The sequence below is a fragment of the Bacillus rossius genome, chromosome 10 (genome assembly GCF_032445375.1).
Source record: "Bacillus rossius redtenbacheri isolate Brsri chromosome 10, Brsri_v3, whole genome shotgun sequence".
Taxonomy (NCBI): Eukaryota; Metazoa; Arthropoda; class Insecta; order Phasmatodea; family Bacillidae; genus Bacillus; species Bacillus rossius.
Window position 1 is genome coordinate 23,404,028 of NC_086337.1, and position 23,656 is coordinate 23,427,683.

Below are 23,656 nucleotides of genomic sequence, written 5' to 3' on the forward strand. Positions count from 1 at the left end.
TTCTATCCCATCCATATCAAACGTTAATAGAAATGTAGATGAAATTTCACCAGTAGACTACCAGAACCTGCATTCATGACTACACACTGTTCAAAAGGAAGAAACCTACAATCTAACATTCTGACAGAAACACCAAACAAAGTGATGCTGAATGCAAAATAAGAAGAAAAATATCAGCCTAGCTCAGAAACAGCACCGAAAAAGAATTTAAAAATTAAGTGCAAAAAATTGTTAAAAAAGCCAAGAACGCCATATCTAAGTCAAAAACTCTTTAAAATTTCATGCCCAATAGAAGGCTTGCTAATAATTTACAACTGACTTCAACTTTTCAAGCAGATGAAGCTAGTGTACAAACTGAAAAATGCAAAGATAAAGTAATAACTGTATGGGGATAAACGTTTGTTTTGTTGTGGTGAGTGCGGGAAAGATGGTGATATTTATTTGTTAGATATCGTTGTGTTGACTGTTCTCTGTGTTTACATGACCAGTGGAGAGGGTGGAACAGTGCAGTGAACTGTAAGTGCAGAAATGACAAAACAACTTTATTTCGCTGTAAGATTAAATAAAGATGCAAGTATCGTAGCTTACTATTTAAATTAAAATGTTTTGCATCAGAATGTTAATGATAGTTTTGGTCAGGCGATTCACAATTGTCCTTTAATGATATATTAGTTCTACAACATTGCAAAACCTTATTCAAAAATTCTACTTAATCCCGAAGTAAATTTTTATTTTAAGAATTTAAACATATTTACAATAACATGAGATTTCATGACTCAAATTTATACAACAAAATAACTATATATATTTTATATGTGCACTTTGAAATATTTATGGGCTTTCAAAAACCATGCTAGGTCATTTAAGTTATTTTTTTCAGTAAATATTTTTTATTGTCTGCCACTTTGATTAAAAAGTATAAGACATTTTTTAGCAAAAGTTTTTCTTTCAATCCTCCAAATTTTCTGCTGTGGATCATATAACCCGAACGAATGTGTCATTTTAACCAAAGCTTTGGGTAAATGACGGAATGTAATGGATACAGTTATTTTACATCCAACAGTACTTATGGTGAAATGTGTTCTAGTTTTATATAACTGAATTGTAATATTGTATAGAGTGTACTGGAGCAGTTACAGAGAAAATGATATTTTTAAAATTAATTGCTGGATATTTTTCCATAGGTGTACCATATTCCCCTAATTTACATCACTAATTGTATACTCCACATCACAATGGAAGGGAACGTACAATAATATAAAGAACCGACACTAGAAATACTCTTCGAAGGAAATAACAGTGGTAAGACATTATTATAGTGTGATAATAAGAATAAACATAACAATATAGGTTTAAATACTGAATCGTACATGTCTTCGACCAATGACATAGTATGATGAAATAGGTGTAGTATTCTCAGTAGTAATTAACTAAAAAATTATCCTTCACTCGACGTCAGATGAGATTTGAAAATGCCAATAATGTCTTCCCCACTGGACCACGGGTGGATGGCAGCTTTAACTTGATCTGGAGGGTTGGAGTCCAGCAGTTTCATCAACTTGTACCCTTCCCTCGGGAAGGCCAGATCCTTATCACCCAGCCTGAGGACAGGGCACAGGTCGTTGCTGCCGTCCCCGAAGAAGGCCAGCCTGTCGAAGGACACGCCATCAGCCATCCTGCTCCTGACGTGCTCCTCGAGCACGTGTCCTTTGCAGATGTGCCTGTAGCTCTTGTCGCACCAGTCCTGCCGGTGGTAGGGCTCGATGACGATGTATCCATCGGCGTCGTAGTGCGCCGGGTTGGCGTACACCCTGTCCACGAGCGAGGACACCTCGGACCCGGACAGCCAGTCGTCGATGGCGACCGTCATGAGGTCGGAGATGATGATGACCTCGCAGTCGCGCGACTTGAGCAGCCGGAGGACCGCGTCCAGTCCCGACGTCAGAGGCAGCTTCCGAAGGGCCTGGCGGATGTGCTCGGCGGTGATGCCCTTGGACTCCTGCAGGCCCCGGATCATGGTCTGGGTGAAGGACACGGCGTCCATCGTGAAGGTGTAGTTGGACTTGACGTCCGGCAGGCTACGGCTCGCGCCCAACTCCACGATGGTCTGCAGACTGTCACCGTTCACGATGGTGTTGTTGAAGTCGAAAGCTGCTAGTATCGGCTTCAGCATCTGTGACAGAAATTTCGAACTGGGTTCCATATAATTTTGATTTGAAATAAAACATAATAACCTATGTACCTTCCATCCACTTCGGCAGCCATTTTCAATCCCTACTACCAATTTCAATCAGCGTCTTCATCGCTCCAAACCACCCCAGAACTCCACACTCCCCCTGCGGCCGTTGAAATGCAAATCCCATCTCTACCTCAGGCCAGCTCATCCAACTAGTTGACTATGTTCGCACAGGCCACCACCATGACAACTATTCCCCAACCAGACCTAAAAATTCCACAAGTCAGCCCCTCAACCACCTCCCTCCCTCTGGCACCTACAGCTCCCCTCCCCCGACACAACCCCAATTCTGCACCAAATAACCTCCCGACACCAGCTGTGCAAGGTCATGATGCACATTACTATAGCAAAATCGCCCACCCTGCGGAAAGGCTAGTCACCAATCTCCCAGAAACCAACAGATTGGATCCGATAAAAACTAATGAGTTTTTGCAGCAATTACTTAAACTACAACAAAAAAGCAACCTACCCGATAAAGAGGTATTTGAAATAGTTTACCCCCTTACCAACCGACCTCTGAGTGAACGAACTTCGTTGGCCATAGAAAATAACTGAACCTTTGATCAGAACCACGCTGACATATTAGGTTTTTCAATTCCAGCGAGCATGCTCACAAACCTGAGGCTTGATTGGTACAACAGGCTTCAACGAAAGACGAACCACTAAGCAAATAGGTACATTGTTGAACTTAAGAAGGCCGCTCGAGTCCTTCGCCTAGGAGCTTCAGAGTGCGAAGTTCTTTCAAACATCCTGGATGGTGTTAGTCCTGCAGAGCGATCGTAAGCAGTTTTTCCGACTCGACCACCAACTTTTGCCGAGGGACCGTTTGTGTATTCATGCCGAAAATGTATATTCGCCGACTACCAAAGGAACCGGTACCCGAGTTTCCCTGATAGACACCCCATTCTTTCAGTGTCACAACCACAACAGATAAAGGAAAACATGAACACCAATTTCACAACAAAACAAAATTATTATAGTAATCACAAGAGTGGATATAACCATCACCAGGAACAGATGCCATTTGTAAATTTTGTAAAAGACCCGGGCATGTAATTAAGGAATGCCGCACAAAATAAAGACAGAGAAATTATTATTACAACAATAACAAAAAAAAAAGGAGTAACGAGGTGGCCAGCAAGTGGTTTATCTGCGCCACCTAAACAACAATCATCTTCAGGTAATTTATGCAGTGCAATCACGACTTCACATGCACCGAGAGAATACAAAAACAGATCCAATTACCACATAAAAGGTAATTACACTGCAAAGCAACAACAAAAACACACAAAAAATTCAAATAGATCACAAAAGTCAAACTAGTCTCGTAGGTGGCAAAAACGCAAAAGGTCACAGATTCAAATAATGTAAACAATTCTACCGTTCTTAATGAACATTGTAAAAATTGTATGAATCCTAAAAATCCAGGCAAAAGAATTATTTGTCACAATATTTTTGCAAGTCTACCTTATTTTAGCACCTTGATTGGCAAACACAAAATTCCAGGACTGATTGATTCTGGCTCAGTCCGAAGTTTTATTTCAGGAAATATTTTTCATGTTTTACAAAATGAGAAATTAGTTCAGAAAACTGAACCAATAAAGATACAATGTTTCACCGCATCAGAACAACCATTAAGGTTTAACACAATAGCCTTCATTAAAATTAAAATTGAGTTATTTTCCTAGACATTTACATTTTTAGTTTCACAGGACTTAGCAACTGACCTCATTTTCGGATCTGATTTTATATCTAAAACCGGCTTAGTAACCGATTTGCAGGCAAGAAATTTCATTTTCAAATTTAATAAATAAAGAATTATCCCATTTGTTTCCCTTAAAACTCAGCATCAGAGTAATGTCAATGCATTCCACCCTGAAGTTGAGAATAGATGCGAGTTATCCCTGACATACCTCGACACATAGCAAAGAAAATCAGTGGAAAATATATGTCATATCTTCCCAGATGTTTTGACAAAAAAAAATTAGGTCGTACTCACTTAATGCAATATTACATAAAACTTTTGGATAAATCCCCCGTCAGGTGTCACCCTTATCAATTATTAGGCCCCAAAATGGAATTTATCCGCGAACATATACATGACCTATTGGACAAGGATGTAATTGAACCATCGACTTCCAGTTTTTCCTCTCCAGCATTTTTGGTCCCCCAAGGTTTAGGTCACAGCTTAGTGGTGGACTTTATAAAAATTAATCGGCAAACACTTAGAAATGGAACCATTACCTGATTTGAATTCAGCTTGCCATTGGTTTAGCAAAGCCAAGTATTTGAGCATTTTTGATCTTAATTCGGCCTATCATCAAATACCACTAACTCCGAAGTCAAAACCAATCACCGGCTTTTGCGTGCCCAGGAATTTGTATCAATACAAAATAGTTCCTTTTGGCCTAGTCACAGGCGCCTAGGTATTAACTCACCTCCTTGACCAAGAGTTTGGTGATTTAAAATTTAAATTTGTATTTAATTACCTTGACGATGTGGTAGTGTATTCTGAATCTTTTGAAGAACATATAGCTCATTTATCGGAAGTTCTCACCCGACTGCATAAAGCAGGACTAACAGTCAATACAAAGAAAGTTAAGTTTGCAGTTCCAGAAATTTTTCTGTGACACATAATTTCTAGTAGAGGAGTAACAATTGACCCAAGCTGTACACAGGCCATCGCTGATTTCCAACCACCGAAAGATCCAAAAGGAGTTTCAAGATTTATTGGAATGGCTAGCATCTACACGAAATTTATCCCTAATTTTGCAGAACACGCAGCCCCATTAAATGCACTTCGAAAGAAAAACACACCATGCAATTAGGGTCCTGAACAAGACAAAGCTTTTAATCATTTAAAACAAGCCATAGCCAGCCCACCTGTTCTTCGGATGGCGAATTTCACTGAACCATTCATACTACAGACAGACGCATCGAGTGTTGCCATTGGCGCAGTTATATCACAAGAGTTCGATGGCCACAGGCAACCAATAGCTTTCGCCTCTCGCACTCTAACTTATCAAGAGAGAAAATCGTCCTCTGTTTATGAACTCGAGTGTCTAGCAGTTGTGTTCGGAATCGACAAATTTCGACAATACCTTGAGCACAGGGAATTTTTATTAAAGACCGACAATCAGGCCCTTGCTTGCCTTTTGGCTCACCCCAAGCAACTAGGAAAACTGGGCAGATGGATAGCAAAAATACCGGATTTATGATGTCATGGGGGCACTACGAATGGAGACGGGTGCCCTTTGGGGTTAATTTTGGGGCTCAGAGCTTATCAAGAATTTTGAATAATTTACTACAGGATTTTCAATATAAATTTACAGTTAGCTTTTTGGACGACATCTGTATATATTGTCGCGTAGCTCAAAATTATCATTAATTTATTTAATTAGTTTATTTGTTGAAAATACAATTTTAAATTCTTTTCGCTAGTTCGGGACTTGGTTTCCCTCACGCTAAGATGGGGTAACACCTTTGTTGGATTTGGGTTTGCGGGGGGGGCTGGAAGAGTGCGAGTCTTGCACGTCTTTGTCTGGGAACGCAGGCGTGACCGCGTTTCAGCCAGGCCAGCTGACACGTTGTTTGCTGCAGTTCCAGAGAAACGCGGCGCAGACTTGTTTGTCGTTTTTTTTTGAGGCCAGCTGAGAGCGCAGATTGTGCGCAGTCGCCGTGCGCAGGCGAGTGTCGCAATCTAGCGGCCGGTTTTCTGACTACGTGGGCAACCTGGCGCGGCCGACCGCGCGGCCGGCTTGTTGTAATAACTTTACGTGTTTGTAAAACACAGGAAAACTTCCCGTCAGGATGTTTTCCCCGTAGGGGTTTTGCGGCCAAGAAAATAGCTTAAAAGAGATGTAAAATGTTTTCGCGGGGCGGTAATCCTGTGGAAGGCTGTCATGCTGCCCGGCCGCGCGGCGACTTGGTAATGGTTAGGTGAGTGCTATCGGAAATGGCGCCTGAGTGATGCCGGACTCTTAGCCTTCAGTGTTTCTTCGTAGTTAACTTTAAAAATTCTCGTTTGGTGTATTATTTGCTCTTATAAATAATTTGTTCTTAGAAACTTAGTGGTTTTAACGTGTAATACGTTGAGCACTACCGTTCCCTTTTTATTTTCAAGTATAACTCGGTAATTTGTTTGCATCACGATCCTTGTCTTTTCATGTAAATGATGACGTTATAAACTTAAACTAAATAATTTCTAAAATCCGTTTCAAGGTAGTGGATGTTCTTAATAAATTTTAAAAATGAAGTTGTGGAAGAGCTAATGAAGCTTGGTATCACTGGGTGGCCTGGAGGAAATTATTACGATTATGTTAATGTGTTAGTACTACTAAGAAAATCTTATATATGGTTTATTGTTTTTCTGTCGGAATATCTATAAGGCTGGTAGCGGACATGGAAGGTGCCTCATTATTTGTCAGCTTTATTTAATTGTTATAAATAAATGTGATTGTTCTATTGTTTTTAGGTTACTCTTATTTTTTTCTCAGTATCCTGATTTTCTATTCTTGTATAAGAATACACCTACTAAGATTCAATCCTCAGTGAGATGCTCTATGGCTAGTTAATGTTTTGAGTTTCTTATGTTCAGAGCTACATTTTTGAAGAATTGAACCCCCCCTCTGAAAGTGAGACGTGACAATATTCTAAAAGTTTTGAAGAGCATCTTGAACATGTGAAGGCGGTGTTGAACAAACTTCGTGAGGCCGGATTAACGATTAACCCGAAAAAAGTATGTTGAAGCCAAATAAATTTTTTAGGTTTCTTGATAGGTAAGGGTAGTTTGCAAATGGACCCGGAAAAAATCGCCCCTATTATAAACTTCCCAATCCCTAAAAATGTTAAAGGGGTAATGAGGTTTATTGGTGTGCTGGGTATTTTAGTCGTTTTATCCCAAATTATGCTGAAATTTATGCCCCATTGAATTATTTGAAAAGAAAATATGTTAAATTTGACTTGGGGGGGGGGGGGGGAGTGTGAACAGAATGAAGCCTTTGTAACCATAAAGAACGCCATTACTCACACCCCGGTGCTAGTATCACCTGATTTTAATAAGAAATCTATAGTACAGTGTGACGCGAGTCGCCTAACGCTAGGGGCGGTGTTGCTTCAAGCAGGAGAAAAGGGTCTACAGCCGGTTATGTATGCGAGTAGGATGCTTAATGCGAACGAGCAAAAATACAGCTCTTATGAAAAGGAGGCACTGGCATGCATCTTTGCAGTTGAAAGGTTTGAAACGTTTATTGAGTTTGATACTTTTGAATTGTCGATGGATAACCAGGCGTTGACATGGCTCTTTTCGCATCCTAAACAACTAGGGAAAATAGGGCGTTGGATTATGCACCTTACTAAATTCAGGTTTGATATCAAGCACGTTAAGGGCAGCGAGAACGCGTTAGCTGACGCTCTCTCGTGGATGTTTGATCCCGACGAGTATCTAGGGGAAAAGCACCCAGAAACATCGGAAATGGTTGAGGGGGGATCAGATGTTGAGGGGGAAGAGGCCAGGTTGCAGGTGGTACGATTTTGCAGTGTGTTAAAAAATTTCCGAGAAGTTTTTAGTAACATTAAGGAATGGCAAGATAAAGATTCTGAAGTAAGGGAAATTATAAATAACCTGAAGGATATGAATAAAAAAGGATCTGATAAACATTATTATGTGTTATATTTTGTGAAAAATAATAACAAAGTAGTTTTTGCACCCTGCGCGATAAGGCCGATGATCTTGAGATATTATCATGATTCAGCGATAGGCGCACATGGGGGAATTGAGAAAACCTATGATAAGATTTCTAATAGTTTCTACTGGCCCAAAATCCCAGATGACGTGGAGAAACTAGTCAGGGGGTGTAAGGCGTGCCAACTGGCGAAGCAACATCATAATGCAAAAGTAGGCTTTTATTCGGTGCAGAAAATTAGCAGACCTTGGGAGAGAGTTTTTATTGATGTGTTTGGACCTTTACCGCGTAAGTAGTATATAATAGGGGCTCCTGAAACTGGCTTATGGCTGTGGTTGTGGTGTCGGTGTCCGCCATCTTGGATTGTGACGTCACCGCGGCCATATTGGATGACCTTGACCTTGACCCCGGCGGCCATTTTGGATCCGCATTTTGGATTCGCCATATTGGATCCGCCATATTGGATCCGCCATTTTGGATGACGTCATTTTGTTTTCTCAAACTTTCCGCCATTTTGTTTTCCGCCATTTTGAATTATGATGTCACCGTTGCAATTTCCGTTACGCCCGCCATCTTTAACTGTTTTATTTATTATCCGATTTTAATGAAAATTTTTTTAAATTTATAAAAAAATTCAATTAATAAAATTTTAATAATTTTTTTTTTAAAAAAACATTCATTTACGACACGGAGCTCGGAGTCCTCGGTTCGAACCCGTCGAGTGCAAAAAAAATTAAAAATGACGACAGGTTCCTTCCTCAATGGTGGCTGCAGTCAGACTGACTTACCCCCACAACTTTTTTTCATAGCACATATATCGTCAGGTAACATGACGTCACGTCCGCCATCTTGTCCTCGTCTGCTGGAAGCCATCATCATTGTATCGTCGGCTAGAGTGCGCTGATGCCATGTTAGTTTAATTATTATCCGCTAGAGTGCAGTAATCATTTATTACTGTGAAACCCGCCATCTTGAAATTTGGACGCCATCTTGAAAATCCGTAATTATTTAGCTAGAAATTCGGGAAAAGTTCCAAAATTCATTAAGTAAATAACTCATTAATTTAAATATTGATTCATTCCGCTCCTGTCCTCGGTTCGATACCCGATCGATGCAATAATGTTTAATTTTATGTAAAAAATAATAATTTCAATAAACCATGTTCAATATTCGTAAAGAGACTTTATATCCTCTACTACCATCATCCTATCAGACATCAAGACCACCATATTGGTAATTCATAATTAAAAGGCTAAAGATTCGGGAAAAAGTTCAAAATTCATTAAATAAATTGTCAATAAATGTAATGATTGATTAGATCGAATAAGGTCCTTGGTTCGATCCCTGGCCGATACAAATCAACTTTAATTTTAAAAAATACCACAAAAGCGACAGGTTTGAGAAATAAAAACACAAGTTCTTAAAAAAAATGTATTACATAAATTCAATACACTACTACAAGTACAAAAAAAACACAGACAAATGACTAAAGTTTTGTGGATTTATTGATTCAAACAGTCTTCTTAATGGACGAAGTAAGTCTATTATATGTCCGTAAATGTCTATTCAGTAAATCAGGTCGACATATTGGTACACCACAATTTTCACACAAAGACGAATTATCGACTTTATTAAAAGGACAGTGATATTTTCGTGTCGCTGTGCACTTTGAATATTTGCTAATGTTTTGTTACAAAATATACAGCTTGATTCCGATGATTGTACAGCCAGTCTATCACAATTCCTGAGGTGTCGTTTTAATCGTCCATAGTGTATGAATTTGCTTAAACACCTGTTGCACTGATATTTAATGCGTTGAGAGTTATTATTACAATTGTGAATTATATAATCACGTAATTTCAAGTTTTTTTAACTTCTCGCAGTACGTACAGTTGGGTGATGGAACACCGTTGGTTGCTCCTTCCTTTATCAATGGCACTGGAACTGTTGACAACCATTGTACAACTGCTGACATGTTAACTTCTGAAGCCTTTGAGGTCTTCTCTGCAGAAGATGTTGCACGTGTCGAAATCTCCTGTTGTGCTGAGAGAGCAGGTGTAGCTGTAGACGTCGTTGTCATAGTGCTCTGCACTGATGATGGTAGTCGTTCGATCCAGGTTGGTGTAGATAGTGGTAATGATGCCATCGAGTTCTCAAGAATAGCTAGATACCGGTATATTATGTTATACAAATCTAACTATCCGATCCGTTCATCACCGCAGTCAGAGACGGACTGAAGTTCATATCACCAGAGTCTCACTTATGTAGTCTCATCAGCTGGTACAACACACGAGTCAAAACAATAACCATGTTCATTATACTCGCACTTAACTTTCTCGGAGCATTTTTTATAATGATGATGTAAGCTATCGAGACGTGAAATTAGTTTATTACATTTTACACACTGAAACAGTATTCTTTGAGCATTATTCTGACAGCTGCTTCTTTCATGTCTGCGCGCATTTGAAGTGAAAGTAAATGATGGGCCACAATATTTGCATTGATGCGCTGTATGCTCTTCATTAATTGAAGTATTGAATGCTGATGATGAAACTTCAGCTGGTGATGGAACAGCACGCATCGTTGTCTCCTCTGCAGCAGGTATCGGGATCTCCACCGCTGTCGCGGTCTCCTCTGCAGTCGGTATCGGGATCTCCGACTGCATCATCGTTGCTGCCATCGAGGTCCCCGCTGCTGACGGTAAACAGTCTATTCCGGTTGACATTGGAACAGTAACTAAATCTCACGAAACTACCTGATGAGAGCAAGTCCGTACTGCACCGCGGTCAGAGGTGAACTGCGGGTCAAGTCGTCTGAACCTCGCTTACATACCCGCGGTCTACTGGTATACTACATGAGTCAAAATATTGTCTGTATTTAAAATGATTTTTTTATTAGATACCTAAAAATTATAGAAATAAAAAACACACAAGTTCAAGTTTTACACATTTATTTATAAAAATTACACAAATACACATTAGGTTAAGGAAACAAGTATTTTCACAAGCAAAGTCTTTAATGCCGCACGCACTGAATCATCGACTCCGGTTCCAACTGGTTCGCAGGCCACGGGATCAGGAACACAGATTTCCAGCTGGTCATCTTCTGCGACGTCGACAACTCCGACAAGACATGGTCGATGACGTCTGTGACCACGTCTAGGCCTGGGCTTTGGCTCAGTGCTAGTTGGGACAGATTCACTGCCTGAACTGCGACGACGAGACGCACACCGTTTGGACGTCTGCGTAGAAGCATCACAGGTCGCAACATGTTGCAACACGTCCATGTTTGGTGTTGCATGTGCAGACGAGGCGACTACCTCAGCGATGCTTGCAGGAAGGATTGTGTGTGGTCTCATGTGATAGACGGCACAGTTTCCAGGTTCGCAACAATCTACCAGCTGCTGAGTCGGTTCGTAGGACACAGGAAAGTGCGCAAACCGCCAATGCTGAGCGCCTCCATCACAGGTTTCTGTATATGTACGTATATACCCGGAATCCCAGTAGCTGTACTCGACATTGCTGAAGCTAGGTCTTGCGCTCACGTACAAGTTAGCAGGATGAAACGTAAACATCTTCTTGGGGTAGAACGACAACTGAAGGCACGTACGTATGTATGCCATTTACCTATATATGCAGGCTCCTACTAACATTGTGTGTGCCATTTCTGCATTAACTGCGAGTTTGTACAGGCACAGACACGTTCAAACTTGTCTCGTGGCTGCACGTCGTATATTGCACTAAGCTTGCGCAGGGAAGAACAGCCGTAGTCGGCCTGTAGGTCTACAATTACAACTGACGCATCACACAACTTGCTCAGCCATTTCTTCTGTTCAGGTCCGGCAACGTAGATTATTTCGTTTTGAACTAGTAAATCTTCAATAGTGATTTTCACTTGGTGGTACGGAATTATTCCTTCATCCCACTCTAGTCCGTGATAATATTTACATAGCCATTCATTAGACCGTTTACTTTTTTCGTCTAGTAGTTTCCACGGATACGGAGGTCGGAAAGTGCGTGTTCGAGTCTTGTCTCCGGAGGTGACGCTAATTTCCTTGAGCACGAATCCATTTTGACTCTGGAAACCTTGCAGATTGCAGTACATCTTGTCACTAGCAATGCTCGGTCGTAACTAAATTAACATCGAAAACGAAACGATATTTATGTCAGAATTTTCACAAGTTTGTCACGATAATTGTACAAAGCAAGCCGATCGTGAAGTATCAAACAGAAAGCATAGGTGTTTGGCGGAATATTTCCGCTAGTCGTTATCTCGATCCTACAGTCGATGATGTTTGAATTTCTACGATCATCCTGTTTGGAAACATCAAACACCATTAACGGAGCCTTGTTCTTGAAACTGTCGGGACTCAGTATCGGTGACTGTCTCCGCCCATAGTAAGCTTGCTGAATTTTGGCGTACATTTGATATGTGAGAAAATATCTTCCACTTTCAAAGTCCATGTTCATGTCAACGTACGGATAACTTTCGCTGTTTAAAATATTTTTACATTACGTATTTGACAGTTATCGAATACGGAGCGACTTACTCCTGCATTGAGCTGTCTTCCGGTCTGAAGCCCGACGATGATGTATCTTGGTTTTTCCGTAGCGAAGCTGGACTTTACTATCCAATTGATACGCTGACTATGAGGCAAGCCAGGATAAGTTTTCAGGCTCCAGGATCGGAGTTATCTTTAAAAGATTTGTGCAATGAGAGTGCATGACTTGATGTAAGTTTTTGGACATACGCCATTGCTAAGCAATGGCGTATGTCCAAAAACTTACATCAAGTCCAGGATCGGAATGTCACATCGAAGTTCTTGCCATTTTCGATGTTCTTCAACATATTGACTCGTTCAACGGTGCTCACTTGGATGTGGGGCAGCATCCACTCGATGGACTGAAGTGTTAGCGAGACATCTTGAGGGTTTTCTGCAGCGGCGACAATTGCATTAATGTTCGTGTTGGCTAGAAGCAGTACGAGCTCTTGTTTCGAATTAATGATTATATGCCTGTAGTCCTCAGCGAATCCAAGAAGCATGGACAGAGGAACACAAACTTCGAACTTCCCTTCGGCATAAACCGGAAGCTTATATTCATCCTCGAGAGCCCAACCGGCCATCTTTGCAGCAGACAGTTCATTTGGCGTGAGCGAAAGGTAATTTTTCATAGCAGATGTTATGCATACATCTCTCGTCTGGTCTACCTCGACGCCATTGAGTACATATGTAATGCGCTCGATTAGGTGAAGAATACCATTGCAGGATATTGATGTCGTTGTCGGGTGCGTACCATCCGCTTTTGTAAGCGTGCCTCTTATACGTAGAAATGACTGTGAGGGTAAAGTACAAATATATTGGTGCTGTACAGCAATGCGTACTTCCGATGGTAGTGCGTACGGTCCGAGCAGGAAAGGCTGGTACTCGTGCAATTCCATTTTCGTAATGCCGTCTTCAAAAATGACCGGATCTTCCACGTTGAGGATTTCGTCTTCCATATTTATTCGGCACTTGTCCAATACTAAGAAGATACTTTATGTTGTCAGGTGTTAATGCACCGATGTCTGGTAGAGAACTGTTCTTATTCACGACAATACGATTTCTTTTATAATTGTTCGGTGTTACGAACTTTATGCCCATCGCTTCAAGTGCAGACATAATGTAATTTCTTCGTCTTGAAAATTCACCAATCGTTCTCGCTGGTTAACGATTCTGACGACGACTTCGTGTGCGCACTTCACGACGACTGGAACGTAAATGATACTTTGCGGTACTTCTACCAGTTTATATCCTGGCGGGACCATCGGCGAAAACTCGTGCAGCATGTTGCTTAGTCTTCCGTTGAGATACGTTCCACTTGCCAAATTACAGTTTATTCTTATGACATTCACAGGTAAATTTTTTCTGCGCGCGTAGATTCGTACGTTCTTCCTGTATCATACACCTTTGATTCGAATCCGAGCATCGTACCTATGGTCCCAGGTTTCGTAAAGTCGACATTTTCACTGCATGTTAGAATGGTTTTTTGAGTGTTTGGATTTCCACGCAGTTGAAAGTCTACATCCTGTGGTAACATATCCCTGATGTAATTTGCAATGTCGTCAATTTCGTAAGAGCCAACAGGTAACTGTATTTAATGAGCGGTCCCATCGCTTTTCAGGAAGCAGATCTTGCAATTTTCTTCGTCGATATTAGGTATGGCATTATACGTTTGAAAATCTACGAGTCCGATACACCATTCTCCGTCTAAATCCAGAGGCGGGAAATGAACCGCCCGCAGCTCAGATGCGTGACCTGTCAAGGTAAGTGTTATCGTCATGACTAATAAATTATAATCACTGCACATCCTTTAAGTAGTAATTTTTATTTGTCAGCTTATTTTTGTTTGTTAAAAAGCGAAGACACAAGTGTCCGCAGTTTGTTTGGTTAGGCCTCTATTCCGTTTCGTAATTGTAAAACAACGTAGTGGACCGGCCCAGGTACTGTCGCAGTTCTGGCGGAGGCCGTAAATTTCCAAAACTATCGTAGTACTCGGCCATTTTTCCAGACTTTACATAAGCCACCCAGTGCGTGCCTCGATCCGCCGACGTGTCTAAATTAATTATGGCGCGCTCACGTGTCTTTGGCTTGCTGGGCAAAGTGTCTCGCATAAACACGCCACGGAAATTTGGTATTTTCAGTTTGCGTGCGTGCTTGATTTAATCTACGTTGGTGAGCGGACGTTTCGGCAAAGAACTTAGGATTTTTTCATTCGTTTCTTCCTCATGCCTCGACCTGATTTGTGAGGTTGCAAGTAGAGTCCTGCGGCGTTTTTTTTTACCCATGGCAATGGCTTCCATGCTGGCATTGTGTCGCTGTGCTTCTTTTAACTGCTTGCGCTCATTCTTCGAAGTGTTGACTGCCCGCACTATACCGCTCGTTGCACCGATGAGGCCGCCAAGAGCACCCAATGCAGGCAAAAGCAAAGGAAGAAATCCTCCTATAATGTTCTTGTCGAGAATCTGTAATTTTTGCTTGGCTTTTTGCACGCCTGCACCAGTCTTGAGTTTGGTCTTGCGTGAGTTAGTCTTTGACTTGATGGAGCTGGCTCGACGAACACCCAGTCCTAATTTCGTCTTTGCCTTCATGATTTTAGATACGCCCCACGCTGCGATTTTTTTTCCTAGTCCCGCGTTCGACGATTTGCTTATATCTTCGGCTTCCTGTGCCAATATCTCGTCGGCCCGGTGTCTGGATTCCAGGTCCTTGCTTAATGAATATGCGATATCGTGCTGCTTGCACTTTTCGTCGAGAGAATTAATGCCCACGTCACCGCGAGCTAACCTTTTCGCTAGTTTAGTCCCAGGGCCGCAGAATCTGTAGCCGGGAATGTGTAGCTCGAATGGTAGATTGTTTATCAGCGAGTTCACGAGTCCTGCACCGATGTGTTGTTTGTTCCTACCTCTTCGAGTCATTACGCACAACTGACCAGAAAGTATAAATGTGTTTGATTTTATACAATTTCTTTAGTACAATGCAGGTCGTCAAGCAAGAAGTGTGTTTGCCCGTGTGCATTATGCAAGACGATGTATTTAGTGCGCGTGAATCACGACATGGCTTACTGTTGCCTTCTGCCATACGTTGCATAATGGCGGGTCCATCCAACTGCGGCAAAACGTGCGTTGTGCTGAGTTTACTGGAGGAACCAAACGGTCTTCGGTTCAAAAACGTTAACTTATATTCCAAGTCGTTGCAACAGCCAAAGTACCAGCGCCTAGCTACTGTTCTACGCTCGGTGGATGGTCTGGAGTTTTTTCCATTTAATGATAATGCGGATGTGGTACCTCCAAGCGAAACAAAAGCCAATTCCGTGTTTGTTTTCGACGATGTAATGAGCGAGAAACAAGGTATAATACAATAGTACTTTTCAATGGGCAGACACTCCAATGTAGACTGCGTTTACCTGTGTCAGACGTACAGTCGTATTCCAAAACAACTCCTACGAGACAACGCAAATCTCATAGTACTTTTTCGCATTGACGAACTTAATTTACGTCACGCTTATGATGATCACGTAAACACCGACATGACATTCCAGGAATTCAAAGACATGTGCTCCTTGTGTTGGAAAGAAGAACACGGATTCCTAGTTATAGTCAAAGACTGGCCGCTATATAAGGGCAGGTACAGACGAGGTTTCGATCAGTTTATCGTCAAACATGAGTCATAGCATTTCCAAATTTGGACGCAGCAGTCGAGACTTACGTACAGCTCTCAAGTCTCATGACAAAGTTATCCGCAAATACATTTCGCTACTGGCTCAAAAGGTAGAAAGTGTGAAAAAGGAATTACTAGAGTATCTCGTTGCCATCGACCAGCGCGTGGAAGCCTCGGATTCTCGCATTCGCGACATGATCGAAGTATCGAATGCACAAAGACGCGACGATTTGCGAACTTTTCAAAGTAGTCTGAAAGCATCACTATCTCACTTGTCAACAAATTCAGATTTAGCCAAACACAAGTAAGAAGTTTCTGTGAACGAATAAAAAAGTATAAAAGGAGGTCTTGCAATATGTTTCCAGCCAGTACAATGTCGGACCTGGCCAGTGACCTTCATCGAGCTATACAGTCTGTTCGTGAAAAATATTTACTTGCTAGACGAACCAGACTTACATGTGAGATGGAAAATGAGGAGATATTTAAAACAATCACTAGTCGCCTCGACGAACTTAAAAGCAAGGAAGAACCAGCCATCATTGTGAAGACAGAAGTTGAAGATGAAATGCCAACTATAAAGAAGAGAAATTATGAACTAGATCTAGAAGAAGAGGACTTGACAAGTACAGAGTCCATGCACAAGAAGAAAATACCAAAAAAGGGCAACCAAGTTAATGCAATGGTCCGACCATACCTGATATCGTTTACGAGTCGGAATAATGACATGACCTACGGAGTGTACAGAAAACATAATAAGTGGTTCCTCGGTGCTAAAGAAATAGACTTTCTGCCAGGAAATATCGTGCGCGTAGAAGCGTTCAATACGCGAGGGATTCCGGGTCTGTACGAATTGCTGTTTCGCAGGGAGCCTAAAGGATATTCTCACAAAGACTTACAACAGTACAAAAAACTGCTAGAGCTATCCAATGCACATTTTCGCGATAACGATCCTGATAGTGGTGTATATAAAGATGTAGATCATGAAAAGATCGACATTCTCGCTAATCTCTTCAGTGAACTAACAATACACGGCGAAGGTATAAAAAAGCTAGAATGTGGTCAGATATTTGACTATGTATATTGGGACGACCCCAATGAATTAGTTGATCGCCTTAGAATTCTACATGCTTCGCTTAGTGTAGGAAACTATTCGCACATCAACGAAATAGTCTTCATACTTGAAGAACTGATGGAAGCTGGCTACATACAATGAGTCGAACTGGAATCGCTCGCGAACTTCATTCTCCTGCTAGACGGAAATACATTCGTCGCAAAGTCATAGTTCGTGGAATTGATGATTTATTCCAAGCGGACCTTGTTGAGATGATACCGTATTCGCGATTTAATAAAAGTTTTAAGTACATGTTGACAGTCATCGATGTTTATAGCAAGTTCACTTGGGCTAGACCTGTCAAATCAAAGACTGTAACTGAAGTAGCCAAGGCCATGAACAATATTTTGCAGGATTGATGTGTACCGTCGCACCTGCAAACAGACCTCGGGAAAGAATTCTACAATGCAACTTTCAAGGCTTTGATGAAGAAGTATGGCATCAAACACTACTCTACATTTAGTAACGTCAAAGCCTCCGTTGTCGAAAGGTTTAACAGAACTTTGCGTTCCAAGATGTGGCGGCAATCACGGCTTACGGAAATTACAAGTAGCTTGACATCTTGCCGAAACTAATAAGCGAGTATAATTCCACGGTGCATTCTACCACGAAAATGAAGCCAAAGGACGTAAAGGACAATCGCCTTCTTCGAACAGTGTTTTCCAACACGAAGAAAAAAGATCCACGAAAGCTTAAAGCTAACGTCGGTGACATTGTGCGAATCTCCAAGCAGAAAGGTATCTTTGAGAAAGGTTTCACTGCGAACTGGAGTCCCGAACTTTTCCGTGTGACACATGTTCGTGAATCCGAGCCTAGGACCTACTACCTCGAAGATTTGGACCACAAACCTATCCATGGTGGCTTCTATGCCGAAGAGATTCAGCCTACGTTGTATCCCGATACGTACTTGGTGGAGAAGATTATAAAACGAAGAAATGGACTGTCCTACGTCAAGTGGTGCGGCTTTCCACCTCGCTTTAATTCTTGGGTGGCAGATGCAGACATCGAGAAATCCACAAAACTTTAGTAATTTGTCTGTGGTTTTTTTTACTTGTAGTAATGTATTGAATTTATGTAATAAATTTTTTAAAAGAACTTGCGGTGTTTTTATTTCTCAAACCTGTCGCTTTTGTGGTATTTTTTTAAATTAAAGTTGATTTGTATCGGCCAGGGATCGAACAAGGACCTTATTCGATCTAATCAATCATTACATTTATTGACAATTTATTTAATAAATTTTGAACTTTTTCCCGAATCTCTAGCATTAAAATTATGAATTACCAATATGGTGGTCCTGATGTCTGATATGATGATGGTAGTAGAGGATTTAAAGTATCTTTACGAATATTGAACATGGTTTATTGAAATTATTATTTTTTACATAAAATTAAACATTATTGCATTGATCGGGTATCGAATCGAGGACAGGAGCGGATCGAACCAATATTTAAATTATAGAGTGATTTATTTAATGAAATTTGGAACTTTTCCCGAATTTCTAGCTAAATATTTACGGATTTTCAAGATGGCGTCCAAATTTCAAGATGGCGGGTGTCACAGTAACAAATGATTACTGCACTCTAGCGGATAAGAATTAAACTAACATGGCATAAGCGCACTCTAGCCGATGATACAATGATCATGGCTTCCAGCAGATGAGGACAAGATGGCGGACGTGACGTCATGTTACCTGACGATATATGTGCTATGAAAAAAAGTTGTGGGGGTAAGTCAGTCTGACTGCAGCCACCATTTAGGAAGGAACCTGTCGTCGTTTTTAATTTTTTTTGCACTCAATGTGTTCGAACCGACGACTCCGAGCTCCGTGTCGTAAATGAATGTTTTTTTTTTTAAATTATTAAAATTATATTAATTGAATTTTTTTTATAAATTTTAAAAAAAATTTTCATTAAAATCGGATAGTAAATAAAAAAGTTTAAGATGGCGGGCGTAACGGAAATTGCAACGGTGACATCATAATTCAAAATGTCGGAAAACAAAATGGCGGAAAGTTCGAGAAAACAAAATGACGTCATCCAAAATGGCGGATCCAAGATGGCAAATCCAAGATGGCGGATCCGAAATGGCCGCCGGGGTGAAGGTCAAGGTAAAAGTCATCCAATATGGCCGCGGTGACGTCCCAATCCAAGATGGCGGACACCGACACCACTACCACAGCCAGAAGCCAGTTTCAGGAGTCCCTATTATATACTACTCGCGTAGTGTGTCCGGAAATAACTGTATTTTAGCTGTAGTGGATGGTTTCACCAGATTTTGCTTTTTGATAGGGATGAGGGACATGAAAATTACCCAAGTAGTAAAGTCTGCCTTTAGAAACTAGAGTAAGGAGTAGTTTTGGGGGAGCGGAAGAAATAGTTTCGGATAATGCTACATACTTTGTAAGTAAAGTATTTGAAACGATGTGTTTATATTGGGGAATTAAACATTTCACGACCAGCCCATATCATCCGTGCCCCAATTTGGTAGAGCGAATAAATAAAAGTATTAAAGTGGCTCTTACGATTTATAACCAGAAGGATCAACGTCGTTGGGACACCCACCTGAGTTATTTAAACCTAGCCTTTAACATGGGTAAGCATGAAGCTATAGACTTTACGCCAGCCGAGCTATTCTTAGGGCGTAATGTAAACCATCCGCTCCTAAATGTATGGGGCGTTCCTAAGGAATGTCTTGGTACTTCGAGAGTTCGTATGTTAGAGAAAAGCTGGATTTTGGCAGCTGAGAATTTAGAAAAGGCTAGAAAAAAAGCCAGTGTACAGTATAACAAAGGAAGGAGAGTAATGGATTTTGTGGCTGGTGAACTTGTGTTATGTAGGCAATTTTTACAAAGCCAAAGTTTTTAGGCCCAGTGACAGTGCTTTTACAGGACACAGAAAATACTTTCAAAACAAGGAAGGCTCACATTAGACATTAAAAAAAGTTTGTTAAACCGACAGAGACATAATTTGTGTTTTTTTTAATTAACTGGTTCTTAGTTTGAATTAGATTTAATTTTTGTAAAGCCTTTTTGAGAACCTTTGTTTTTGGCTTGTTGAATTATAGTACAAGAAATTGGTTTCCAATGGATATCTTGTAGAGAGTGTTTATGTTAACTTTTAGTGTTGTGCTTTTGGAGTTCTCTTTTGGTGTCTTTTGTGATTTTTTCTCTTTTTCTTAGCTTCTCTATCTCTCTCTTCTTGATCTGTTGGTGTTTAGGTTAGCGTCTGAGAGTTTATTTGGATTTTCATTGAAATTATTGTGGAAACCAAATTCTTTTTTTTAAGGGCGGAGATTTTTACCGGTTCCGGTAACTTTTTTCATTGTTTAGTTAGCTGCTGCCTACGTGAGTATTTTCTTTGAAGAAGTATTTATTTTTGTGTTTAATTAGAAAATATTGTTTTTTATTGGTTTTTGCCATTTTGTTAAAGTAATTTCGTTAGGTTGCTAAAATGAAACTGAAATCGTTTGCTAAACGGACGCCAAGTGTTGAGTGGGTATTGGGTGTTCCGAGCAAACCCGAGGACGGTCGAAGGTGCACGACGATGACGTGGCGGAGTGACGCGCAGAGCGGTGGCGCGCGAGCCTGTGAGACGGGACTCGCGAGCCAGCGACGACGACAGCAACATGGGCCGGCGAGAAGGTGTGGCGGCGACCGCGACCCTCGTGGACGACCAGCTGGGCCCCAGTCAACGCATGTAAAGTAAGGAGTCGACGCACATGCACCTTGTTGCCAGAACAGGCGAAGGGCGGGCCCGTGTCTTACTAGTTTTTGAAGTGGACGTACTTTTTTTTGGATGCTTTTAACGAGAGGTGCAACATTACCCACTTAGGCCGAGATTTCTCGAGATAGACAGTAAACGAGTTCATGCATAATACCGTAAAAGTGCGCGCACAGGAGCTATAGAGACTCAAGGACCTTTCATTTAATATTTTGTTGTGCCCATCAAGTGAATGAAATGTACATGTAAATATAGAGTTATAGTTTAATGTTCTTAGGAGTTAGTTTGAATTATGCTATTCAGTAACAGCCATGAAGTAAAGAATTTGAATCCTGCTCTTACATTGTTTGGTTTTAAAGCCTCTCACACTTGAGGAATGAAAAGGGGAACTATGTTTTGTACTGTCGCCTGCGGTGGGATCGTGCCACCCGCGTGAAGTTTGACCCTCCTTGGGGCGAGAGTGTGAGGACAGATTGTTCACCGCGGTGTTGCTGGAGTAAAGCAACAGGGCGGTTACAATCTTCACTTAAATTTACAATCCAACATATCAGAGGTGGTTCACAGAATATCGTGGCAGATACTTTTTCTTGAATGTTCGAGAATCCCTCCAAATCTAATCTTCAGGAGTAACCTCCCATTTCATACCACGCCCTTCTCACATTAAAGATATTAAATAAAGTAATAAATTCTCAAACTTTACATGAACTAACCTTTTTACTCTAGATAAGTACGGCCACGTGCGCAGATCTCATAAACAGACTCGACAAAGATACCGATCATGACCGAGTGGCACCCGAAGGTGGTGACAGCCCAAATTTTTCCTCCGTCTGCCACCGCACACTGTAGCAAGCAGCCGCGCCGCACAGAAATATCTCGCTCCGAATTCTCCCGGGAGTTTCGGCGCCGGAACAATTCCGCGGCGGACAGGGCTGTGCGGTGCGGCGCGCCCTAGTGGGTGCATCCTGGTTTAGGCCCCTTTTATGCACGCGTTTTGTGTCGCGCGAAAGGCGACGGCAAACGCCGCAAGATCGGTATATACGGCGTTTCGTGTCACGCGTTCATCCGACGATTGGCAGCAATGCCTAGATCGCAGTCGGCAACAACGTCGCGCGTCTGCATAAACACGTCTACAAGGAGCAATACATTTAGAACTCGTCAAGCGTTTTGCCAGCAGCTTTTTGCGGTGGCATGTTTTTCAGAACGCGACCGCAGAACTGCGGTCGTCTGCGGTCGTCAAATCGCGTGACACTGTATAAACGGGGCCATTACCTCCCATGCAGTTACAAGACGCGCGACTAAAGTCGCGCGACATAAAACGCGTGCATAAAAGGGGCCTTAAATACGTGCAAACTGTTGAGCCGGAATTCTTTCCGGGGCTGCGCGGGGTGCCGTAGTGGGCGACGATTTTTACGCCAGACGCGACGAGCGCGCGAGGGGCTCACCTTGTCCGGTCGCGGGAGCTCGCCTCGACAGCACCGCTCGCCTGCTGGCCACCCAGCTGACTGAAGCCCGGACGAGAGCGCAACCACTATAAAAACATACGCGTTCCCGCTGCACTTCCGCGGCTCCTCAAGGTCACATCTTTCACCCCATTTGACGGCCGTCGAGAAACCACCTCGTCGCCTCGTGGCATTGATCTCACGGCACACGGCAAGGAGCACGCAAGGACACAGACATCTCACTCACGTATAGAACGTCTTCAAAATACTCACACGGAAACACAGGGTAACCTGAACAGGAATTTTTTTTTACCGTAGACTATAACATCTATATCGTTTTGCATTAATAAATTCCCTGACTATTAGTCCTAGAGACGTGGGTACAGTTTCATTATTTACCGTGTATTGTCAGCTCGCGGGCGGTTTTTGGAGGGGGAGGGTTACCGCGCGGATTGGTCAGCACCGGCGCTCTCGCTCCTTTCTACTCAGCGCAGCACACGACTCAGACGTGACGGCCCGGTGATTCGCGTGTTTGTGTACAGGGTTTATTAGGTACATCGATCCAAGCAAAATAATAAAAAAAAATTGGTAGTCTGTAAAGTCGGTTTACGGACGATAGTTTAACGTGACGTCATAACAAAACATTGATGAAATTATTGCATACTTTCATGTATAAAATTTGAATAATTTTTTTTGAGTTATCACTATTTTGTATGGATACAAAGAAGGAGTGAAATTAAATCTACAATTGAATTGATTAATTTACTTTTATTTGCACTCAATTCAAATCTGTTTATTACTTTAACGAACAGATTATTTTAACTCGAACTTTTATACATGTTTGCTATTTAACTTATTCCAATCTGTGTTATTCTGTTAAGGATAGGACGGTGATAGGAAAAGTAGGAAACGAATGGGAGTGTTTCAAGTTTAATGTGCCTCGAAAAAGTCAAATCGATGGTTGTTCCAATCGAGTGGAAACGAGATAGATGCGGCGCAAGCGTACAATTAACGTAACGGGACACAGCGTAACGGGACACTTTTTCGTGCGTGCAGCCGGCATTCATCGATTTATTAGACGTCGTCATGTCAAAAAAAAGATTATTTTGGTCAATATTTATGTGTAGAAATGTAAAGTAAGCATATAAAAAGTTATTACAATACGATATGTCCTCCTCAGCCCGTGCAAGAGCCAGCCGAGGATATAAACCAGGCTTGTGGTCGGCAAGAGGAGGCTAAGGAACCCCAGTGTCCGGCGCCGAGTGAGACT

At 41.7% G+C, this 23,656-nt stretch overlaps 1 protein-coding gene across 1 annotated transcript; it reads right to left on the bottom strand.

Annotated features, from left to right (window-relative positions):
* Window positions 1-521: 521 nt before the first annotated feature.
* LOC134535637 (pyridoxal phosphate phosphatase PHOSPHO2-like) lies at window positions 522-22,471 on the bottom strand. The gene is made up of 2 exons (XM_063374823.1): window positions 22,390-22,471; window positions 522-2,173 (listed from the first exon to the last, which is right to left on the bottom strand). The coding sequence occupies exon 2, from the start codon at window positions 2,171-2,173 to the stop codon at window positions 1,439-1,441; it is 735 nt and encodes a 244-aa protein (XP_063230893.1). The 5' UTR covers window positions 22,390-22,471; the 3' UTR covers window positions 522-1,438.
* Between the last annotated feature and the right edge of the window lie 1,185 nt (window positions 22,472-23,656).

Bases quoted from the DNA above. Each gene is read 5' to 3' on its own strand.
- LOC134535637 (XM_063374823.1), bottom strand. From the start codon at position 2,173: ATGCTGAAGCCGATACTAGCAGCTTTCGACTTCAACAACACCATCGTG.